This window comes from Peromyscus eremicus, chromosome 2 (genome assembly GCF_949786415.1).
Source record: "Peromyscus eremicus chromosome 2, PerEre_H2_v1, whole genome shotgun sequence".
NCBI classification, from domain to species: Eukaryota; Metazoa; Chordata; class Mammalia; order Rodentia; family Cricetidae; genus Peromyscus; species Peromyscus eremicus.
Genome location: NC_081417.1, coordinates 4,992,111 through 5,010,957, shown reverse-complemented (window position 1 = coordinate 5,010,957; position 18,847 = coordinate 4,992,111). Strand labels below are relative to the sequence as shown.

Here is an 18,847-nt window from a genome sequence, read left to right as displayed (position 1 = left end):
CCCAGAATTTCTTAGAAAAATCAACTGAAAGAGAAACTCGCCAAGAATATGCTCTGGCTATGATTCAATGCAAAGTCCTTAAACAGTTGGAGAACTTGGAGCAGCAGAAGTATGATGATGAAGATATCAGTGAAGACATCAAATTTCTTTTGGAAAAACTTGGTGAGAGTGTCCAGGACCTTAGGTGTGTTATCATCATCATTATCATTATTATTTGAGATAGGGTCTCATTATGTAGCCCTGGCTGCCCTGGAACTCACTGTGTATATCAGACTGGCCTCAACAGAGATCTTCCCACCTCTGCTGGGATTAAAGGCATATACCACCACACCTGTCATTAATATTCTTTTAAAAATTGCTACATACTAAATCTGTTAAGATTTGTTTGACCTTGGACAGAAGGGATCCTGCCTTAGTTTTATGAGTGGCTGGATTTATAGATGCACACAGTGGGTTATATAACTTTTAAAGTAGATTTGAATTGATTGCAAAGTATCAAAATCTTATTTCCCTACAATATACTATGTTTTCTGCTGAAGCATCCTACATTGTTAACCATAGGTTAGAGCATTTGACTGTCCTTATTTGGAGAGATTCCCATGATTTTCTTTATATAACACTAGTTGGGTGGTGAATATAGCTGACTTATATCTGTTTTTATTATTAGGTTTAGGATGAATATGAAAAACGCTAGTTTACTTACACTCACTTGTTTATATTAAATAACTATTCAAACAGGCATTCTGGTCAACCTACCCTCTATATGCTGATAATGCTGAATTGTCAGTCAGCATTAATGGTTATATCTTTTAAAACTGTACTTGAAAGTAAGTCCAAGCATGTATAAAATATTAATCCCAGCAAATGAGAATAAAGACCATTACCTACATTCTTTGGTCATATGAAGCCGGTTTTATTTTCTTTCAGACAGGGCTATCTCCCTAAAGCGGGGTTTTAAAAATAGCTCTGAACATAGGAAGAAGTGTGGCTTATATAGCAAACAAAACAAAACAAAACAAAAAAACCCACAATAACAAACAGAACAAGCAAACCTGCAAGGTCAGGGAGTTTCCAAGGACTGGGGGATTTCCAGAGGAATTTTGGTTACATAGGAGCTTGTCTGAACATTTCAAAATTATTTGACAGAATATGTTATCAGGGTATATTCAAGATGTGCATCAAACTTCTTAGGGTGGGGAGCATGTCAAATCTAGAAAGAGGAGGTAAAGCATGGTCAACTTGAATTTTGCAGCAAACAGAAATGGACTTATTCTGTCCTTATTTAAAAAAAAAAAATGGCTTCCATGCTTAAGATGGAGTCAGGCTGGTGCTTCAGTTCCTGTGATCAAATCCCCTGACAGGAAACTTAGGGAGAAAAGTTTATGTTGATTCAGTTTCCAGAGTATGTGCCCTCTATTCTGGGGTGGGGTGGAGGATGCCATGGTGGCAGGAGCTGTGACAGCTGTCATATTGCATCTGCAGTCAGGAAATAGGGAGGGATGACTGCTCGTGCTCAGGTCACCTTCTTACCCAGTCCAGGATCCCAACCTAGGGAACAGTACTGTTTAAAATGGGCAAGTCTTTGTGCCTTGTCTTCATTGCTTTCTTGTCACTGTGATAAAATAATAAAATACCCTGACAAAAGCAACTACTTTAAGGGAGAAAGTATTTGTTAGTTTACAGCTGTCGAGGGATATAGTCTATAATGAGAAGGATGTGGTAACAGATAGAGAAGGTGTAGTGGCAGCAGCAGGAGTCTGGCTGATCACATTGCATCTGCACTCAGAAAGCAGAGAGTGAACAGGAAATTGAGTCTGTCTGAAAAGCCTTGAGGTCCATCCTTAGTAACCCACTTCCAGTAAGAGTCACCTCTGGAACATTCCACTGTCATCTCAAAGCCCTACAGTTGTGGCCAGAGGCATGTCTCAGTTTATTCTAGATCTTATCAAGTTAACAGATCAACTCACAGTAACTAAGCCACATTTAAAACAACTGAGTTACTGTACATATAGTTATTGATTTTTGAATTATAATGTATTGAGTTTATTAATATATACAGATTGTTTGCTCTTAATTTTGAAAGAGATCGTTTCAACAAATCATTTCTATATTATTGGTAGTCATAATACTTAAAATTTATACAGATACACATGATTTTTGTTTTTGTGATATAGTAGGGTATGCTATTTTAAGAGTCTCTGCTTTGTACATATGTTCACAATAATATATCTACTGACCTGGCAAATTACACTGCTTTGACATCATGGTAGAAATTATTATTTTTCCCCACTAATACAAGTAAAGATTTTGGAAACAAACAATGATTTTAATATTTCACAGCAATCAATTTTGGCATTGTTGGACCTTAGTTCCTACGATTTGTTGGAGATAAAACTGTTTAAACGTACAGTAGTGGTTTATATAGAGAGGGCAACCATTCATTATAGTTGTTATTTTCATTATTTTTTGAGACAGAGTCTCATTATGTAGTCTTGGTTGGCCTAGAACCAGATATGTAGATCAAGTTGGCCTTGAACTAACAGAGATCTGTCTGCCTCTGCTTCCCGAGTACTGGGATTAGAAGTGTGTGTCATCAAGACTCGCTTCAGTCTATGAAATTCAGTGATATGTTAATTTGCTTAATTTTAGAGTAACTCAGATTCTTATAACTGGAATTTATTCTTAAAATTTTATAGCTCATTTGATGAATACAGTTCAGAGCTTAAATCTGGAAGGCTGGAGTGGAGTCCTGTACACAAGTCTGAGAAATTTTGGAGAGAGAATGCTGTGAGGTTAAATGAGAAGAACTATGAACTCTTGAAGTAAGTTTGGATCACATGTTGTGCTTTTTAATTATTCAGATCCTCGTTAACATTTGGCGTTGTTAGTCCCTAAGAATGAGGTTTTCTTTGGTTTTAGTTTATGCTTTCTTGCTGAATTATGTGTTGAATGCCTTTTATGCTTTTGATCAATTAGATGTCATTTTCTCTTGGAGAAGTGCATGCTCAACTTGATGAGTTTTTTTCTTTTATTTTATGGGAATTTGATATTTTGAACATGATTTTTTTGTTACGTATTTGTAGCTGAAGTTTTTTCCAGTTCTGTCTGGCCCACGGTCAGGGCAAATCTCTCTCACCTGCTAGTCCAGTTTTCAAAAAGTAAGGTTTTAACTTTTACATAGTAAAATTACATATAACAAAACAATTATTAAGCAAGAATTACAGTTACATTATCTAGTCTATTTGTATTTGGCAAAATTAAATTTGTGAGTCTAAGGTTTTATATCTAATTTATCTTTTATTATAACTAAGGAAATTATAACTATTTAGTTTTTAACTACATCCAAGATATAATATTACCTGAGAAACGGGAGAAGGATGCAAGCAACTTTCGGGAGTCTTGTGAGAGTAGACAGAGACAGCTGGCAGCCTGGACAGTCATCCAAAGTTTTTTTTGTAAAGTTGGGGCATCTGTCTTTAGCCCATAGGTCTAGAGTCTCTCAGTCACTTTTTTCTGTGTCCTGTAGAATGTCTGGCAGTTTCCTCCGTGAAGCAGGAACCTGAAGGACCATTTTGTCAAACAAAGTTCACTGGTCACCTTCTTAAGGGTCCTACGTGTCCAGTCGATACATTTTTTTAAGCAGTCCAGACAAGAACAGTTTCTTGTCCAAATGGCTATTTTTGCCAAAAAGAAGATAAACTCGGTGTAGCGTGTCTTTGATGCCCGTCCTCCTCTCTGAAGTAAATCTGGTACTGTCAGGAACAGACATTTCTCACTGTCCAGAAAGTGTAAATTTTTAAAAATATTTTAAATGCCATATTTTGTAGGTCTTTAAAATGTTTAAAGATTACCTGTCTATCTAAAATGTATCTATGTATACCTAAAAAACTTAACTAACATGTTATAAGTTTGACTATCATAAAAGACTAATTATTAATCTATATTTCTTAATTATCATTACAATCTAAATGAGTTACATAAACATAATACCTTAAACAAAAATAAAAATATATATACAGTATAACAAAATTAAGTTTAAATTTGTATCAATAAACTAAAATCCATAACAATGTAAAACATTTTAAACAAGTTACTCTTTAAAAGTAGATTCAATAATCTACCCTTTCATCCTGTCATATCTAAAGTGCTATGGGATGTTCTGTATGTTAAATGTGTTGCTCTGATTAGTTAATAAATAAAATACTGATTGGCCAGTAGCCAGGCAGGAAGTATAGGCTGGACAAGGAGAAAAGAGAATTCTGGGAACAGGAAGGCTGAGTCAGGAGATGCTGCCAGCTTGAGCCATGAGTACTGGTAAGATACTGGTAAGCTGCGAGCCATGTGACAAGGTATAGATTTATAAAAATGAGTTAATTTAAGATAAAAAAAACTAGACAACAAGAAGCCTGCCACGGCCATATAGTTTGTAAACAATATAAGTCTCTGTGTGTTTACTTTGTTGGGGCTGTGAGACTGACAGATGAGAGAGATTTGTCCTGACTGTGGGCCAGGCAAGACTGGAAAAAACTTCAGCTACATGTATTCATTTGAGACTATTCTCATTTTGTTTCATGCCATTTTACTCTTTATATGTGTCCTTGATAAACACAAGCTTTTAACTTTAAGAGACTCAATCTACTAATATTTCTATGTATGGCTAGTGCTTTTCTATGTCTTGATTAAGATTTTGCCTATGAAGGGCATAAGGATATCCTTGTGTTTTTAATTTTGATCTTTTTCTGTGGTACTGGGATTGAACATACCAGACAAGTAGGCTGTTTTCCATATTTTCTTTTTTTTTTTTAAGGTTTTCTTTCTTTTCTTTTTTTCTCTTACCCCTTTCCTTACCCCACCTCCCTTTGTTTTAAAATGAAGACTCACTTTGTAGCCTAGGCTTGACCTGGAATTCCTGGCTTGACTGAGCTGGGATTGATTACAGGTGTGTGTTCTTGTTCTCTGCCTGCCTGCCCTTCCCTTTCTTTTTTGGAAGAGCCTTACTAAATAGTATTACCAAGTCTGCTATGGCAATTAATAAATCTTAACTATGTAATAGTTTCTCCATTGAAACAACATATTAAATGATATGTACACTAAGCAGTTATCTTTTTATTCTATTCTATGTATAGAAACTTTGTTGTTTAACCTTATATTTAGATCTCCAGTCTATCAGGAGTTGAATTGTGATTGTGAAGTAGGAATCAAAATTCATTCTTCCCCTCTTTATATGATATCTAATTGAAAATAGTACTTCCTAGGTTGGGGGTGTGGCTCAATGGGTAAGAGTGATGCTTGCTCCACATTCATTAGGATCCCTAGCACTTACATAAAAAGCTGGGTGTGATGTGGGAGGGTGGACAGAGATAGGAGGATTCCCAGTGCTTACCACCAGCTAACCTAACCAAAAAACTGGCAAGTTCTATGTTCAGTGAGTGCTGCAAGCTACAGGAAAATGTAAAGGAATTCAGCTACTATCACAAAAGCTACTACTTGGAAAGGTCAAGGACTTCTTCAAAGGCCAAGCCATGGCTTAAGAAGTCTTGGTGATATTTTAGCTTTTTAGTATATGTTAGCTGATTCCTACAATGATTTTCTTGTATACTATGTGTACTTCCAAGAACTCTTAGCAATGTATTTATTTAAAACACCTATCAAGCATCCAAGGCCAAACAATCTCCTTAACTAAGGTAACACCCTTATGGAAACAATACCTGTCTCCTAGGTCAGGCGTGGCGGATAGCGTTATTTCTTGTGCAATTTAAGCTGAGACCCTCCTTTCTAATACAGCCTTAGTGGTATTTATACTAACAGTATAGACTTCTAACATTATACCTTTTTTGATATACTAACCGATCATTAGCTCTCTATTGACCTCCTCCTTTACCCCTCCCCTTTTGGGTTGTAAAAAGAAAGCCTGACTGTCACTGCCTGAGGAAAAGTTTCGTTTGCATTTATGACCCTTTAGGAATTCAAGCCTGATGACCTTGCTTTGGCTAGAGCACTGCTATTGCATGGGCATATAACTGTAAACCTCAGAGACTTAAGGAGGATTTTGACTGGGGAACTAGATGGAGAACTAGAAGAATGAGATGGAAGATGAGGAAGAGCCAGATGGGAAAGAATGAGATGGGTAAGAGTGAGATGAGAAAGACCAAGATGGGGCAGAACTAAGATGAGAGAATTAAGATAGAACTTAGAGGGGACAGCAGATAAAGGTAGAGAGAAATCAGGCAAGAAAGGAGCTAGGCTTGAGTACAGAACTGTACTGTGTAGATAGAATCTTATCCCAGAGGAATAAGGTAGATGGACTAAGAGCTCCGTGTACTTAGATACTTTTCCTGAAAATAATTCTCGCCGTTCGTAGCCTCTCTTCTGAGCCCCTGGGAATAAGATTATTAAGGATGGTCTTTAATAATATTTGAGAAGTGAGAGACTGTGTCTCAAGGGACTAAGGCAGAGAAAGACACCAGATGGCCTTCTGTCCTCTGCATGCATGTACACAAAATTAAAAAACAAAAATAGCTTTTCCTTTTGGGTTCTGTAGCTCTGTCCTTGTCATGATAAGATGACTAAATGTGTGCATCTTCCTTTTGTAGTGAGATATTTATATACCACATACTTAATCTATTTAAAACATACACTTCAGTGATTTTTAGTATATTTACAGTTGTGTGTAACTACCAGTACTGTTAATTTTGGAACATTTTCATTATTTCAAAAAGAAATCCCAGTGCCCCTTAGCTGTTACCTTCTTACACAACTCATTTGTTGACCTTAAGCAACCTTTCATCTGCTTTATGTTTCTATGAATTTGTCCATTACAGAAATTTTATATAAATGTAATAATTTATTTGTCTTAAAAATGTTTTATTAGTTGGGTGGTAGTGATGCACACCTTTAATCCCAGCACTTGGGAGGCAGAGGCAGGTGAATCTCTGTGAATTTTAGGGCCAGCCTGGTCTGTGAAGGAAGTTTCAAGACAGTCAGGGCTACATAGAGAACTCCGTCTTGAAAAACCAAACAAAAAAATCTTTTATTAATTTATGATAAATTTTATACATATACAGTGCATTGTGATTGCTGTCAGACCTCACCCTTTCTTTTCTTTTTCTCATCTCTAACTCATCCACCTCCTTTGTACAAGACTCTTTCCCTCATTCATGTTGTTTTTGTTCTTTTGACACTGGTGTCTTTCACTTACTGTGTATTCATAGTTCATCCATGCTATATTTCTTCATATAGATGGATAGTACTCCAGCGTACATATAAGACCACTTGCTGTTATAACTCAGAAGTTCATGGACTTCTTTCTGCCTTTGTTTATGAAGAGTGATCCCACCAATAATGCTTACTGTACAAGTTAATGTGGGAGCATGTATTTTCATATCGTTTGCTTGAGGCAGCTAGTCATACTGCATCTGCAGTCAAGAAGTAGGAGAGGGACTGGGAAGTTGGAGATGACTCAGTGGTTAAGAGCACTTGCTGCTCTTCCAGAGGACCCAGATTTGATTTCCAGCACCCACATAGCACCATCTGTAACTCCTGTTCAGGAGGATTGACTGCCTTCTTCTGGCCTCTGCAGGCATCAGGCATGCATGTAGACAAAACACACAAAGAAGCAGAGTGGCATGAATGCTGTGTTCAGTCCACTTTCTCCTTTTTTATGCAGTCTGCCTAATCCCAGCCTAGTATTGGAATCCTGAGTCATATGGTAACTATGTTTAACTCTTTGTGGGAACTGCCAGACTAGTTTTCAAAGTGGCTGTACAGTTTGTATGATTCTGATTTCTGTGCCTTTTAATCAAGATTGGGTATTGAACCAGGGCTTCATCCATACTAGGCAAACTCTGTAGTACTGTGCACTAGCCCAAGACTTATAATTATTTGGATTTGGGCCTTTTGACTTTAATTGTCTTAGGGTATGTAATAATATTCTACTGCCACCCCCCCTCCACACACACACACTGGGTTTTGTTGTTGTATTGTTGTATTTCCTGATTTCCTGACAGTTAATTATCTCAATTATCTTTTCTTATTCTTACTGATCTTTTGTCTATCTTTTAAGGAAAAGCACCTATTTAGATTTTGGTTCCTGTTTTTTGTTTGTTTGTTTGTTTTGTTTTTTGTTTTTGTTTGTTTAGGTTGCCTTTTTGGTATTTAGTTGTAAGGGTTCTATATATAGGTCCTCCTTCACTTACACTGGAGTTACATATTGATAAACACATTGTATGGTGAAAGTTCATTTAATACACTTAAGCTACCAGGCATCATAGCTTAGTAACACAGTGCACTCTTGACTGTGAGTTGTTTAACCTTGTGACCATCTGAAACCTGTGACCCCTGTCTGTCCCATCTCTCAGAAGTACACCATAGTGCAAGACTGATTAAGGCTGTAATTAAAAGTTCAAATCATGAGTTCGCCCTTGTGAGCTGGGGGTGTCTGTATTCTGTGGATGTAAATCTGTATCATATTGGATTGGAAATATTTGTCTAATTGTGTGTGCTGCTTTCTTACTGTCTTGATAGTGTCCTTTTAAAGTTTTAAAATCAAGTCCACTTTTAACTTTTCTTTGGTTCCTTCTACTTTTGGTATCATAACAAAGAATTTATTGTCAAACTCAGGTCATGAAGATGTACCCAAAAATTTCCCTCTCTTTCCTTCTACTTCTCCCTTCCCCTTCTCTCTTTCTGTCTCTGTAGGATATGTGTGTACACACACACACACACACACACACACACACACACACACACACACACGTACATGCTCTTTGTGCTGAATTTTTTATAACCCGATTTTATGAGAGAGTGTCCTCATATACTCTCTTCAACCTCAGTACACATCTTCTGCTAGCATGTTTTATATTTTTAATACAGGGCCTTGTTTTATACTTCTGACTAGCCTTGAACTTGAGAGCCTCTTTTAGCCTCACAAATGCTAGGATACAGGTATATGCCACCTCATCCAGCTAATTTCCTATTTTACATTAGTGTATGCTTATTATGGTCAGTGAACCTTTGTCTCAGTAGTAGTTATAATGCTTATTTTTCCTGCTTTCACAGTACACAGAAGAAAGCTATCATTTGTTCCCATGTCCCACAGTCTCACTAACTAGGCTCAGGTTCTGTCCATTTTTGCTTCACAGACTTTGCCAAAGCACTTCAGAGGCAAAAATCTTCTCTATCATCATTTTCTGCACTGGGCCATTGTTAAGGCCTTTACCTGCACACAGAATCATGGATTTCCCCTTTTTCCGTATTAAAGGTTATACCTGAAGGCTATCTACTTGTTTTCTTCCCTTCTCTATTCAGTTCTTCAAGTGAGTCCCATGTTTTTTGGTTCCTAGCCTGGGAGTTCTTGAACACAGATCTAATGAGTACCCTTTACTTTTTATCTTCAGCTATAGGAAATGGCAAGCTAGTACCTCTGTCTCATCCTCTCTTTTATCCAATTTACCCAGGAAATCAGAGGTTAAAGTAGAGGATGATAGCATATGTCTTTCCCCCATTGTAATTCCTTCTTTACTCAAGTGAGTTTCTGCTGGGTAGCTATTCTAGCCTCAGTTGTATTTTTATTAGACATAACAGCAGCTGTGCAACTGCCATGGTTAACTGCTTGCTGGCAGTTTTGTCCCATATGTGCTATTTTCAAAGAATGTAGCTTATGCTCTAGACCTTGAACAGCTCTTAGCATGTCCTCGTACTCATGGAATAGACCCTACTCATCAAACAGGCACACTACTCCATATTATGTAAAAGATAGCTATCCAAGGCTCCCACAAATAGACACTAACTTCAGATGGCTCAGCATTAGTTATATGTTTTACTCCCCATAGCAAGGCCCGTGTAATTCTACTATAACAAGAGTATACCACATACCACACAGGGAGAGACTACTATCCATGCTGAAACTACCCTCATGGATGGTCTACTCTCAGATTGCTGTCCAAAGTGAGGGCCATGCAATTGCTTCTCCCAAACTCACCTGTGTTGTTGTGCTAACTTTTCCTGGTGAGACACAAACAAACATCTATTCTCCTCAAATAGGGCTCCAATGACAGAGCACAGTACAATTCTACCAAAGTCTAGCTTAGTGAACTGATGGGTTTATTCAGGTGGCTTATAGAGCATGGGTTAGAGGTTGCTTCTAGGAGTGTAGGTAACTCTGAAACAGCTACATCACTGTGAATTCCCACCCCGTCATTGATGATGACTTCGTGGAAACTACATCATGAAGTCCTCCTTTTGGTTAGTAGCTAACAACTGTCTATAACTCCAGTTCCAGGGGTTCTGAGGCCCTCTTGCAGCCTCCACAGGCACTGCATGCACAAGGTACTTTATACATGGAGGTAAAACACATGAAATGAAAATAAAAGAATTTAAAAAAAGAACAGGGACAATTTGGAATATTCAAAATATAAATAAATATTTGGAAAACTGAATGTGTATTTTGTTATCTTCTAGATTCTCATGAGCTTATATTGAAGGAGTTATTGTCAAGGTGCTGTTATGTGTAGTATATGGATAGGTAGACAGCAGGTAATAATTTGATTCATTTTCAACATTTGTTGTGTCCTGAAACACATTACTTCTGAGTCTCATTTCATCATAAATGAGTTCTGAAGAATGTATTTACATCAGTATGAAAATGAGTATGTATTACAAATCCTCATTCTTTCTTCCTTGGTGATTTCTCAGTTAATCCGGAAGGTAGAAGCTGTGTGATTACTGTGTAACAAAATGATCCTCTGATTGACAGTGTCTTCATTTCTACTTTCTGTGTGGAGATTTCAGGGAGGTGACAGACAGGCTGTGGTTAGACTTGAAGTTTCAGTATTAGGAAATGTCAGACAAACGTCATCTACAAACTAAGCAGTGTTTGTAAATTTGGATGTGTTTGGGGTTATTTTTTTTAAACAGGCTGGCATAGAACTCTTGGATTCCTAGTCTTAGCTTCTCTCTCCGAGTATTAGGATTATAGGGTTGGGGCACCACACCCAGTTTAGAGTCATAAAAAATTTTAGCAAACTTAAGAGTTTTATTACAACTAAGCATTTACTTTAGTGCAAATAATATAAGCAAAGATAGTGTGATTTCCTAGTAAACATTTTTAGAAGGCTTATATTTTGTGAACAAGTGGTTTATATGTGATCTAAAAACTAAATGGTTTTAATTGTTTTCTATTAAATCTTCTATTTTTAAAAATATTTATTCATTTTATTTGTATGTTTGCATGCCTGAGTGTATGCTTGTGTAACCCTGTGCATGCAGGAACCTGTTGAAGGTTAGGTGTCCCTAAACTAGAGAGTTACAGACACTTGTTCTTTCTTTTTAGAACAAAATTGTATACATTTTTGCATACCAATCAAAGATCCCCCTCTTCCCTCCTCCTGCCCCTCTAGGCTCCACCTCCCAATCCACCCGCCATTCCCTCCTACAAGAAGGTAAGGCCTCCCATGGGGAGGTACATTTAGTAGAGGCAGTTCCAAGTTTCTCCCCCTGCCTCAAGGCTGTGCAAGGTGTCCCATCATAAGTAGTGGGCTCCAAAAAACCTGCTCATGTACCAGGGATGGATTCTGATCTAACTGCCAGGGGGCTCCTTAAGCAGAACAAGCTACACAACTGTCTCACTTATGCAGAGGGCCTAGTCCAGTCCCATGGAGGCTCCACAGCGGTTGATCTAAATTTCATGAGTTCCCACTAGTTTGGTTTGGTTGTCTCTGTAGGTTTCCCCATCATGATCTTGATGCCCCTTGCTCATAGAATCCCTCTTCTCTCTCTTCAACTGGACTCCTGGAGCTTGGCCTGGTGTTTGGCTGTGGATTTCTGCATCTGCTTCCATTTGTTACTGGAGAAAGGCTCTATGATGACAGTTAGGGTATTCACCAATCTGAGTACTGGGATAAGCCAGTTCAGGCACCCTCTCCACTATTGCTAGTAGTCTAAGGTGGGGTCATCCTTGTGGATTCCTGGGAACTTCCTTAGCACCCAGTTTCTCCCTATCTCCATGATGTCTCCCTCTATCATAGTATCTCTTTCATTGTTCTCCCATTCCATCCCTGTTCCAGCTTGACTATCCCATTCCCTTTTGTTCTCATCTCCCATCTCCTACCATCTATTGCCCACCCCTCATCTCCAGTTTACTCATGGAGATCTCATCTATTTCCCCTTTCCAGGGTGATCCATGTGTTCCTCTTTGGGTCCTCTTTGCTAGTTAGCTTCTCTGGAGCTGTGGGTTATAGTCTTGTTATCCTTTGTTTTACATCTAGTATCTACTTATGAGTGAGTACATACCATGTTTATTTTTCTTACTCTGGGTTATCTCACTCAGGATGATACTTTCTAGTTCCATCCATTTGCCTGCAAATTTCATGTTGTCAGTTTTTTTTCACTGCTGAGTAGTACTCCATTATGTATATGTACCACATTTTCTTCAGTTGTGGGGCGTCTAGGTTGTTTCCAGGTTCTGGCTATTACGAAAAATGCTGCTATGAACATAGTTGAGCATGTGTCCTTGTGTTATGTTTGAGCATTCCTTGCGTATATGCCCAAGAGTGGTATAGCTGGGTCTTGAGGAAGATTGATTCCCAATTTTTTGAGAAACCACCAGACTGATTTCCAAAGTGGCTGTATAAGTTTGCACTCCCATCAACAGTGGAGGAGTGTTTCCCTTGGTCTACATCCTTTCCAACATAGGCTGTCTTCAGTGTTTTTGATCTTAGCCATTTTGACAGGTGTAAGATGGTATCTAAGAGTCGTTTTGATTTGCATTTCCCTCATGACTAAGGAAGTTAAGCAGTTCCTTAAATGTCTTTCACCCATTTGAAATTCTTCTGTTAAGAATTCTCTGTTTAGCTCTATAGCTCATTTTTTAATTGGATTGTTTGTTATTTTGATGTCTAGGTTCTTGATCTTTATTTATTTTGGAGATCAGCTCTGTCTAATGTGGGGTTAGTGAAGATCTTTTCCCATTCTGTAGGCTGCCATTTTGTCTTATTGACCGTGTCCTTTGCTTTAGAGAATCTTCTCAGTTTCAGGAGTTCCCATTTATTAGTTGCTGCTCTCAGTGTCTGTGCTACTGGTGTTATATTTAGGAAGTGGTCTCCTGTGCCAGTGCATTCAGAACTACTTGCTACTTTCTCTTATATCAGGTTAAGTGTAACTGGTTTTATATTGAGGTCTTTGATACACTTGGACTGTTTTGTGCATGGCGATAGATATGGATCTGTCTGCAGTCTTCTACATATTGACATCCAGTTAGGCCAGCCATTTGTTGAAGATGCTTTTTTCTTCCCCATTGTACAGTTTTGGCTTCTTTGTAAAAAATCAGGTGTTTTAAGTATGTGGGTTAATGTCAGGGTCTTCAATTTGATTCCATTGGTCCACTTGTCAGTTTTTATGCCAATACCAAGCTGTTTAGTTTCTAAAGCTCTATAGTAGAGCTTGAGGTCAGGGATGGTGATGCCTCCAGAGGTTGCTTTATTGTACAGGATTGTTTTAGCTATCTTGGGGTTTTTGTTTTTCCATACGAAATTGAGTAATGTTCTTTCCAGGTCTGTGAAGAATTGTGGGATTTTGATGGGGATTGCATTGAATCTGTAGATTGCTTTTGGTAAAATTGCCGTTTTTACTATGCTAATCCCACCTATCCATGAGCATGGGAGATCTTTCTATTTTCTGATATCTTCTTCAATTTCTTTCTTCAGAGACTTAAAGTTCTTGTCATACAGGTCTTTCACATGCTTAGTTAGAGTTACCTCAAGGTATTTTATATTATTTGTGGCTATTGTAAAGGGTGATGTTTCTCTGATGTCTTTCTCAGCCCATTTATCATTTGTATATAGGAAGGCTACTGATTTTTTTGAGTTAATCTTGTATCCTGCTTCATTACTGAAGGTGTTTATCAGGTGTGGGAGTTCCCTGTTAGAATTTTGGGGGTCACTTATTTATACTAACATATCATCTGCAGATAGTGAAGGTTTGACTTCTTTTCCAATTTATATCCCTTTGATCTCCTTTTGTTGTCTTATTGTTCTAATTAGAATTTTGAGTACTATATATTGAATAGATATGGGGAGAATAGACAGCCTTGTCTTGTTCCTGATTTTAGTTAGAATCGCTTTGAGTTTCTCTCCATTTATTTTGATGTTGGCTGTTGTCTTGCTGTCAATTGCCTTCATTATGTTTAGGTATGTTTCTTGTATTCCTAATCTCTTCAAGACCTTTATCACAAAAGGGTGTTGGATTTTGTCAAAGGCTTTTTCAGCATCTAATGAGATGATCATGTGGTTTTTTTTCTTTCAGTTTGTTTATATGGTGTATTACATTCACAGATTTTTGTATGTTGAGCCATCCTTGCATCTCTGTGATGAAGCTTACTTGGTGATGATGGATAATTTTTTTGATGTGTTTTTTTGATTTGGTTTGCCAATATTTTATTGAGTATTTTTGCATCAATGTTCATGAGGGAGATTTATCTGTAATTCTTTCTTTGTTGCATCTTTTTGTGGTTTGGGTATCAAAGTAACTGTAGCCTCATAAAAGAAGTTTGGTAATTTTCCTTCTGTTTCTATTTTGTGGGACAATTTGAAGAATATTGGTATTAGCTCTTTGAAAATCTGGTAGAATTCTGTACTGAAGTCATAGGGTCCTGGACTTTTTTTGTTTTGGAGACTTATAATGACTATTTCTATTTCCTTAGGGGTTATTGGTATATTAAAACTGTTTATCTGGTCTTGATTTAACTTTGGTATGTGGTACCTATCCAGAAAATTGTCCATTTCTTTTAGATTTTCCAATTTTCTCGAGTATAAGTTTTTGAAGTATGACCTGATGATTCTCTGGATTTCCTCGTTGTCTGTTGTTATGTCTCCCTTTTCATTTTTGATTTTGTTAATGTGGATGCTCTCTCTCTTCCTTTTGGTTAGTTTGGATAAGGGTTTGTCTGTCTTGTTGATTTTTCTCAAAAAACCAACTCTCTGTTTCATTGATTCTTTGTATTGTTCTCTTTATTTCTATTTTATTGATTTCAGCTCTCAATTTGATTATTTCCCAGTGTCTATTCCTTCTGGGTGAGTTTGCTTCTTTTTGTTCTAGAGCTTTTATGTGTGCTGTTAAGTCGCTAGTGTGAGGTTTGTTCAACTTCTTATGTGGGCATCTAGTGCTGTGAACTTTCCTCTTAGCACTGCTCTCATAGTGTCTCATAAGTTTGGGAATATAATACATTCATTTTCATTGAATTCTAGGAAGTATCGGGGACTATGGGGGTCCAGCCCCTAGATAGTCCCCACCCAGGGTCCGGGAAGAATCTACAACCAGCTGATAATCTTTGATGAAAAGAAATGTATCTATGTACACAAAACTCCTTAGTCCATACACTTCATTATTCTGTGTCAGTTCTCTCTCTACACAGCTTCTATTCTGCTCTCATGTCTAGCTCCTCTCTTGCTTGATTTCTCCCTACATTAATCTGCTGTCCCCTCTAAGTTCTATCTTAATTCTCTCATCTTAGGTCTGCTCCATCTAGGTTCTCATCCGTCTAGTTCTTTCCCATCTCAGCTCCTCTGTCAACTCTATCTTGTTCCTCATCTTGTTTTTCCCCATCTGGTTTTCCTCATCTTCCATCTCATTCCTCTAGTACTCTCTTTTTGCTCTTCAATCTAGTTCTTCCCCATCTCAGTTTGTTCCTCTCAAGTTCTTACCGATCTAGTTCTTTCATTCTCTTTTCTCTTCTCTGTCTCCTTATTTTCTCAGTTCTAAGTCTCTCTGGAATCCAGTTATAAACCCAAGCAATAGCAATCCTCTGGCCTAGCAAAGTCACCAGGCTTGAATTCTACGAGGTCATAAAGGTAGATAAGACTTTTCCCAGATAGTGACTATCAGGCCTTCTTTTACGACCCCAAAGGGGAGTGGTAAAAGAGGTGGTCAGCTGAGTGCTAATGACTGATTAGTATATCAAAAGGGATCTGTGTGCTCAGTCTACATTCTTAGAAATGGTTAGGTAAGAAGTTAGGGGTCTATTAGTAAGGTTGTATAAGAAAGGAGGGTCTCACCCTAAATTGCACAAGAAATAAAGCTATCTGCCTGACCTAGGGGACAAGTGTTTCATATTGCCTTGGATGCTTGATAAGCATTTTGGATAAATACACTGTTAGGAGTTCTTGGAAGCACGCGAAAAAATCATTTTAGGAACCAGCTAATATATATAAGCTTATATATATATATATATAAGCTAAAATATCACCAAGACTTCTTAAGCCATGGCTTGACCTTTGGAGAAGTCCTTGACTTTTCCAAGTAGTAGCTTTTGTCATAGTAGCTGAATTCCATTATGTTTTCCTATGGCTTGCAGCAAGTAAACCTTTAATTTCTTTCTTTCTGAGCATTATTCAGTTTCCATGAGATTGTAGGCTTTCTGTAAATTTTTTTTTTTTTTTTTTTTTTTAAATCTAAGCCATGGTAGTCCGAGAAAATACAGGAAGTTCTGTATCTGTTGAGTGCTGTGGAATGGTCTGTATGTCAAATGTGTTGCTGATTGGTCAATAAATAAAACACTGATTGGCCAGTAGCCAGACAGGAAGTATAGGTGGGACTAACAGAGAGGAGAATTGAGAGAACAGGAAGGCGGAGGGAGACACTGCCAGCTGCTGCCATGACAAGCAGCATGTGAAGATGCCGGTAAGCCACAAGCCACGTGGCAAGGTATAGATTTATAGAAATGGATTAATTTAAGATATAAGAACAGTTAGCAAGAAGCTTGGCACGGCCATACAGTTTATAAGCAATATAAGTCTCTGTGTTTACTTGGTTGGGTCTGAGTGGCTGTGGGACTGGCGGGTGACAGAGATTTGTCCTGACTGTGGGGCAGGCAGGAAAACTCTAGCTACAGTTGAGATTTGCTTTGTGACCGTGTTTGTGGTTGATTTTAGAGAAGGTTCCATGGGGTACTGAGTAGAAGGTATATTATTTTTTGTTAGGGTGGTATGTTCTGTAGATATCTATTAAGTCCATTTGAGTCATAACATCTGTTAGGTCCCTTATTTCTCTATTAAGTTTCTGTCTGGCAGACCTGTCCATTGGTGAGAGTGGGGTGTTGAAGGCTCCCACTGTTAATGTGTGGGGTTTGATGTTTGATTTCAGCTTCAGTAATGTTTCTTTTACATATGTGGGTGCCCTTGTATTTGGGGCATAAATGTTCAGAATTGAGACTTCATCTTGGTGGATTTTTCCTCTGATGAATATGTAATGTCCTTCCTGATCTCTTTTAATTGATTTTAATTTGAAGTCTATTTTGTTAGATATTAGGATAGCTACACTAGCTTGCTTCTTAAGTCCGTTTGATTGGAAAGTCTTTTTCCAGCCTTTTCCTCTGCGGTAGTACTAGTCTCTCTTTGAAGTTAAGGTGTGTTTCTTGTATGCAGTAGAAGGATGGATCCTAATTTCATATCCATTCTGCTAGCCTGTGGTTTTTTTTTTTTATAGGTGAATTGAGTCCATTGATATTAAGAGATATTAATGACCCAGTGATTGTTAATTCTTGTTATCTTTTGGTGGTAGTATGTGTGTTTTGGGGTTTACTGCTGTGGTGTTATCTATTGCCTGTGTTTTCATGGGTGCATCTGACTTCTTTAAGTTGGAGTTTTCCTTCTAGTGCTTCCTATAGGGCTGGATTTGTGGATAGGTATTATTTAAATCTGGTTTTATCTTGGAATGTCTTTTTCACTCTGTCTATGGTGATTGAAAGTTTTGCTGGGTATATTAGTCTAGGCTGGCATCTGTGGTCTCTTTGTGTCTTCATTACATCTGTCCAGGACCTTCTGGCTTTCAGAGTCTCCATTGAGAAGTCGGGTGTTATTCTGATGGGTCTACCTTTATAATTCATTTGGCCTTTTTCCTTTGCTCCTTTTAATATTCTTTCTTTATTCTGTATGTTTAGTGGTTTAATTATTATGTGGCGAGGAGACTTTTTTTGGGGGTCTAGTCTATTTGGTGTTGTTCTATAAGCTTCTTGTATCTTCATAGGTATTTCCTTCTTTAAGTTGGGAAAATTTTCTTCCATGATCTTGTTGAATATATTTTCTGTGCCTTTGAGTTGGTATTATTTTCCTTCTTCTATCCCTATTATTTGTAGGTTTGGCCTTTTCATGATGTCCCAGATTTCTTGCACATTTTGTGTTGTGACTTTTTTGGCTTTGGTGTTTTCTTTGACTGACAAATCTATTTCCTCTATTGTATCCTCTATGCCAGAGATTCTCTCTTCCATCTCTTGTATTCTATTGGTTATGCTTGCATCTGTAGTTCTTGTTCGTTTACTCAGATTTTCTATTTCCAGCATTCCCTTGGTTTGTGTCTTCTTCATTGTTTCTATATCAATTTTCAGGTCTTGAACTGTTTATTTCACATATTTAATTGCTTTTTCTTGTTTTTTTTTTTTGGCTTTCTTTAAAAGATTTATTGATTTCCAATTTTTTTGTTTGTCTTTTCCTCAATTTCTTTAAGGGAATTTTTCATTTCCTCTTTAAAGGCCTCCATCATCTTCATAAAGTTATTTTTAAGGTCACTTTCTTCTGCTTCTGTGTTCTGATGTTCAGGTCTTGCTGTTGTAGAACTGCTAGGTTGTAGTGATGCTATATTGCTCTTTATGTTTTTGTATGTATTTTTGCCCTGGTGTCTTTTCATCTCTTCCTCCAATAGGTGCAAGAGGTGCCTGTGTCTGAGCAAGCTGCTCTTGGTCCAATCTGTGCTTGCTTGTGTCTCAGGGAGCCACTCTGGGTCCAATCTTAGCTCTTGGTCTAATTGAAGCTGGCGGATTCTGTGTCTCAGGAAACCTCTCTTGGTCCAATTAGAGCTCTTG

The 18,847-nt window shown here is 37.7% G+C and overlaps 1 protein-coding gene across 4 annotated transcripts in view; it reads left to right on the top strand.

Moving 5' to 3' along the window:
- Positions 1-18,847, top strand: part of Atp6v1h (ATPase H+ transporting V1 subunit H) — a 105,260-nt gene that overhangs the window by 43,419 nt on the left and 42,994 nt on the right. For all 4 annotated transcript variants that reach the window (XR_009377494.1, XM_059253804.1, XM_059253802.1 and 1 more), the window contains 2 exons: positions 6-184; positions 2,697-2,822. Coding sequence is in view for 3 of the 4 variants with exons in the window: in XM_059253804.1 (XP_059109787.1) it covers positions 6-184; positions 2,697-2,822 (305 nt within the window). In the remaining variant the exon portion in view is untranslated. The remainder of the gene's footprint in view (positions 1-5; positions 185-2,696; positions 2,823-18,847) is intronic.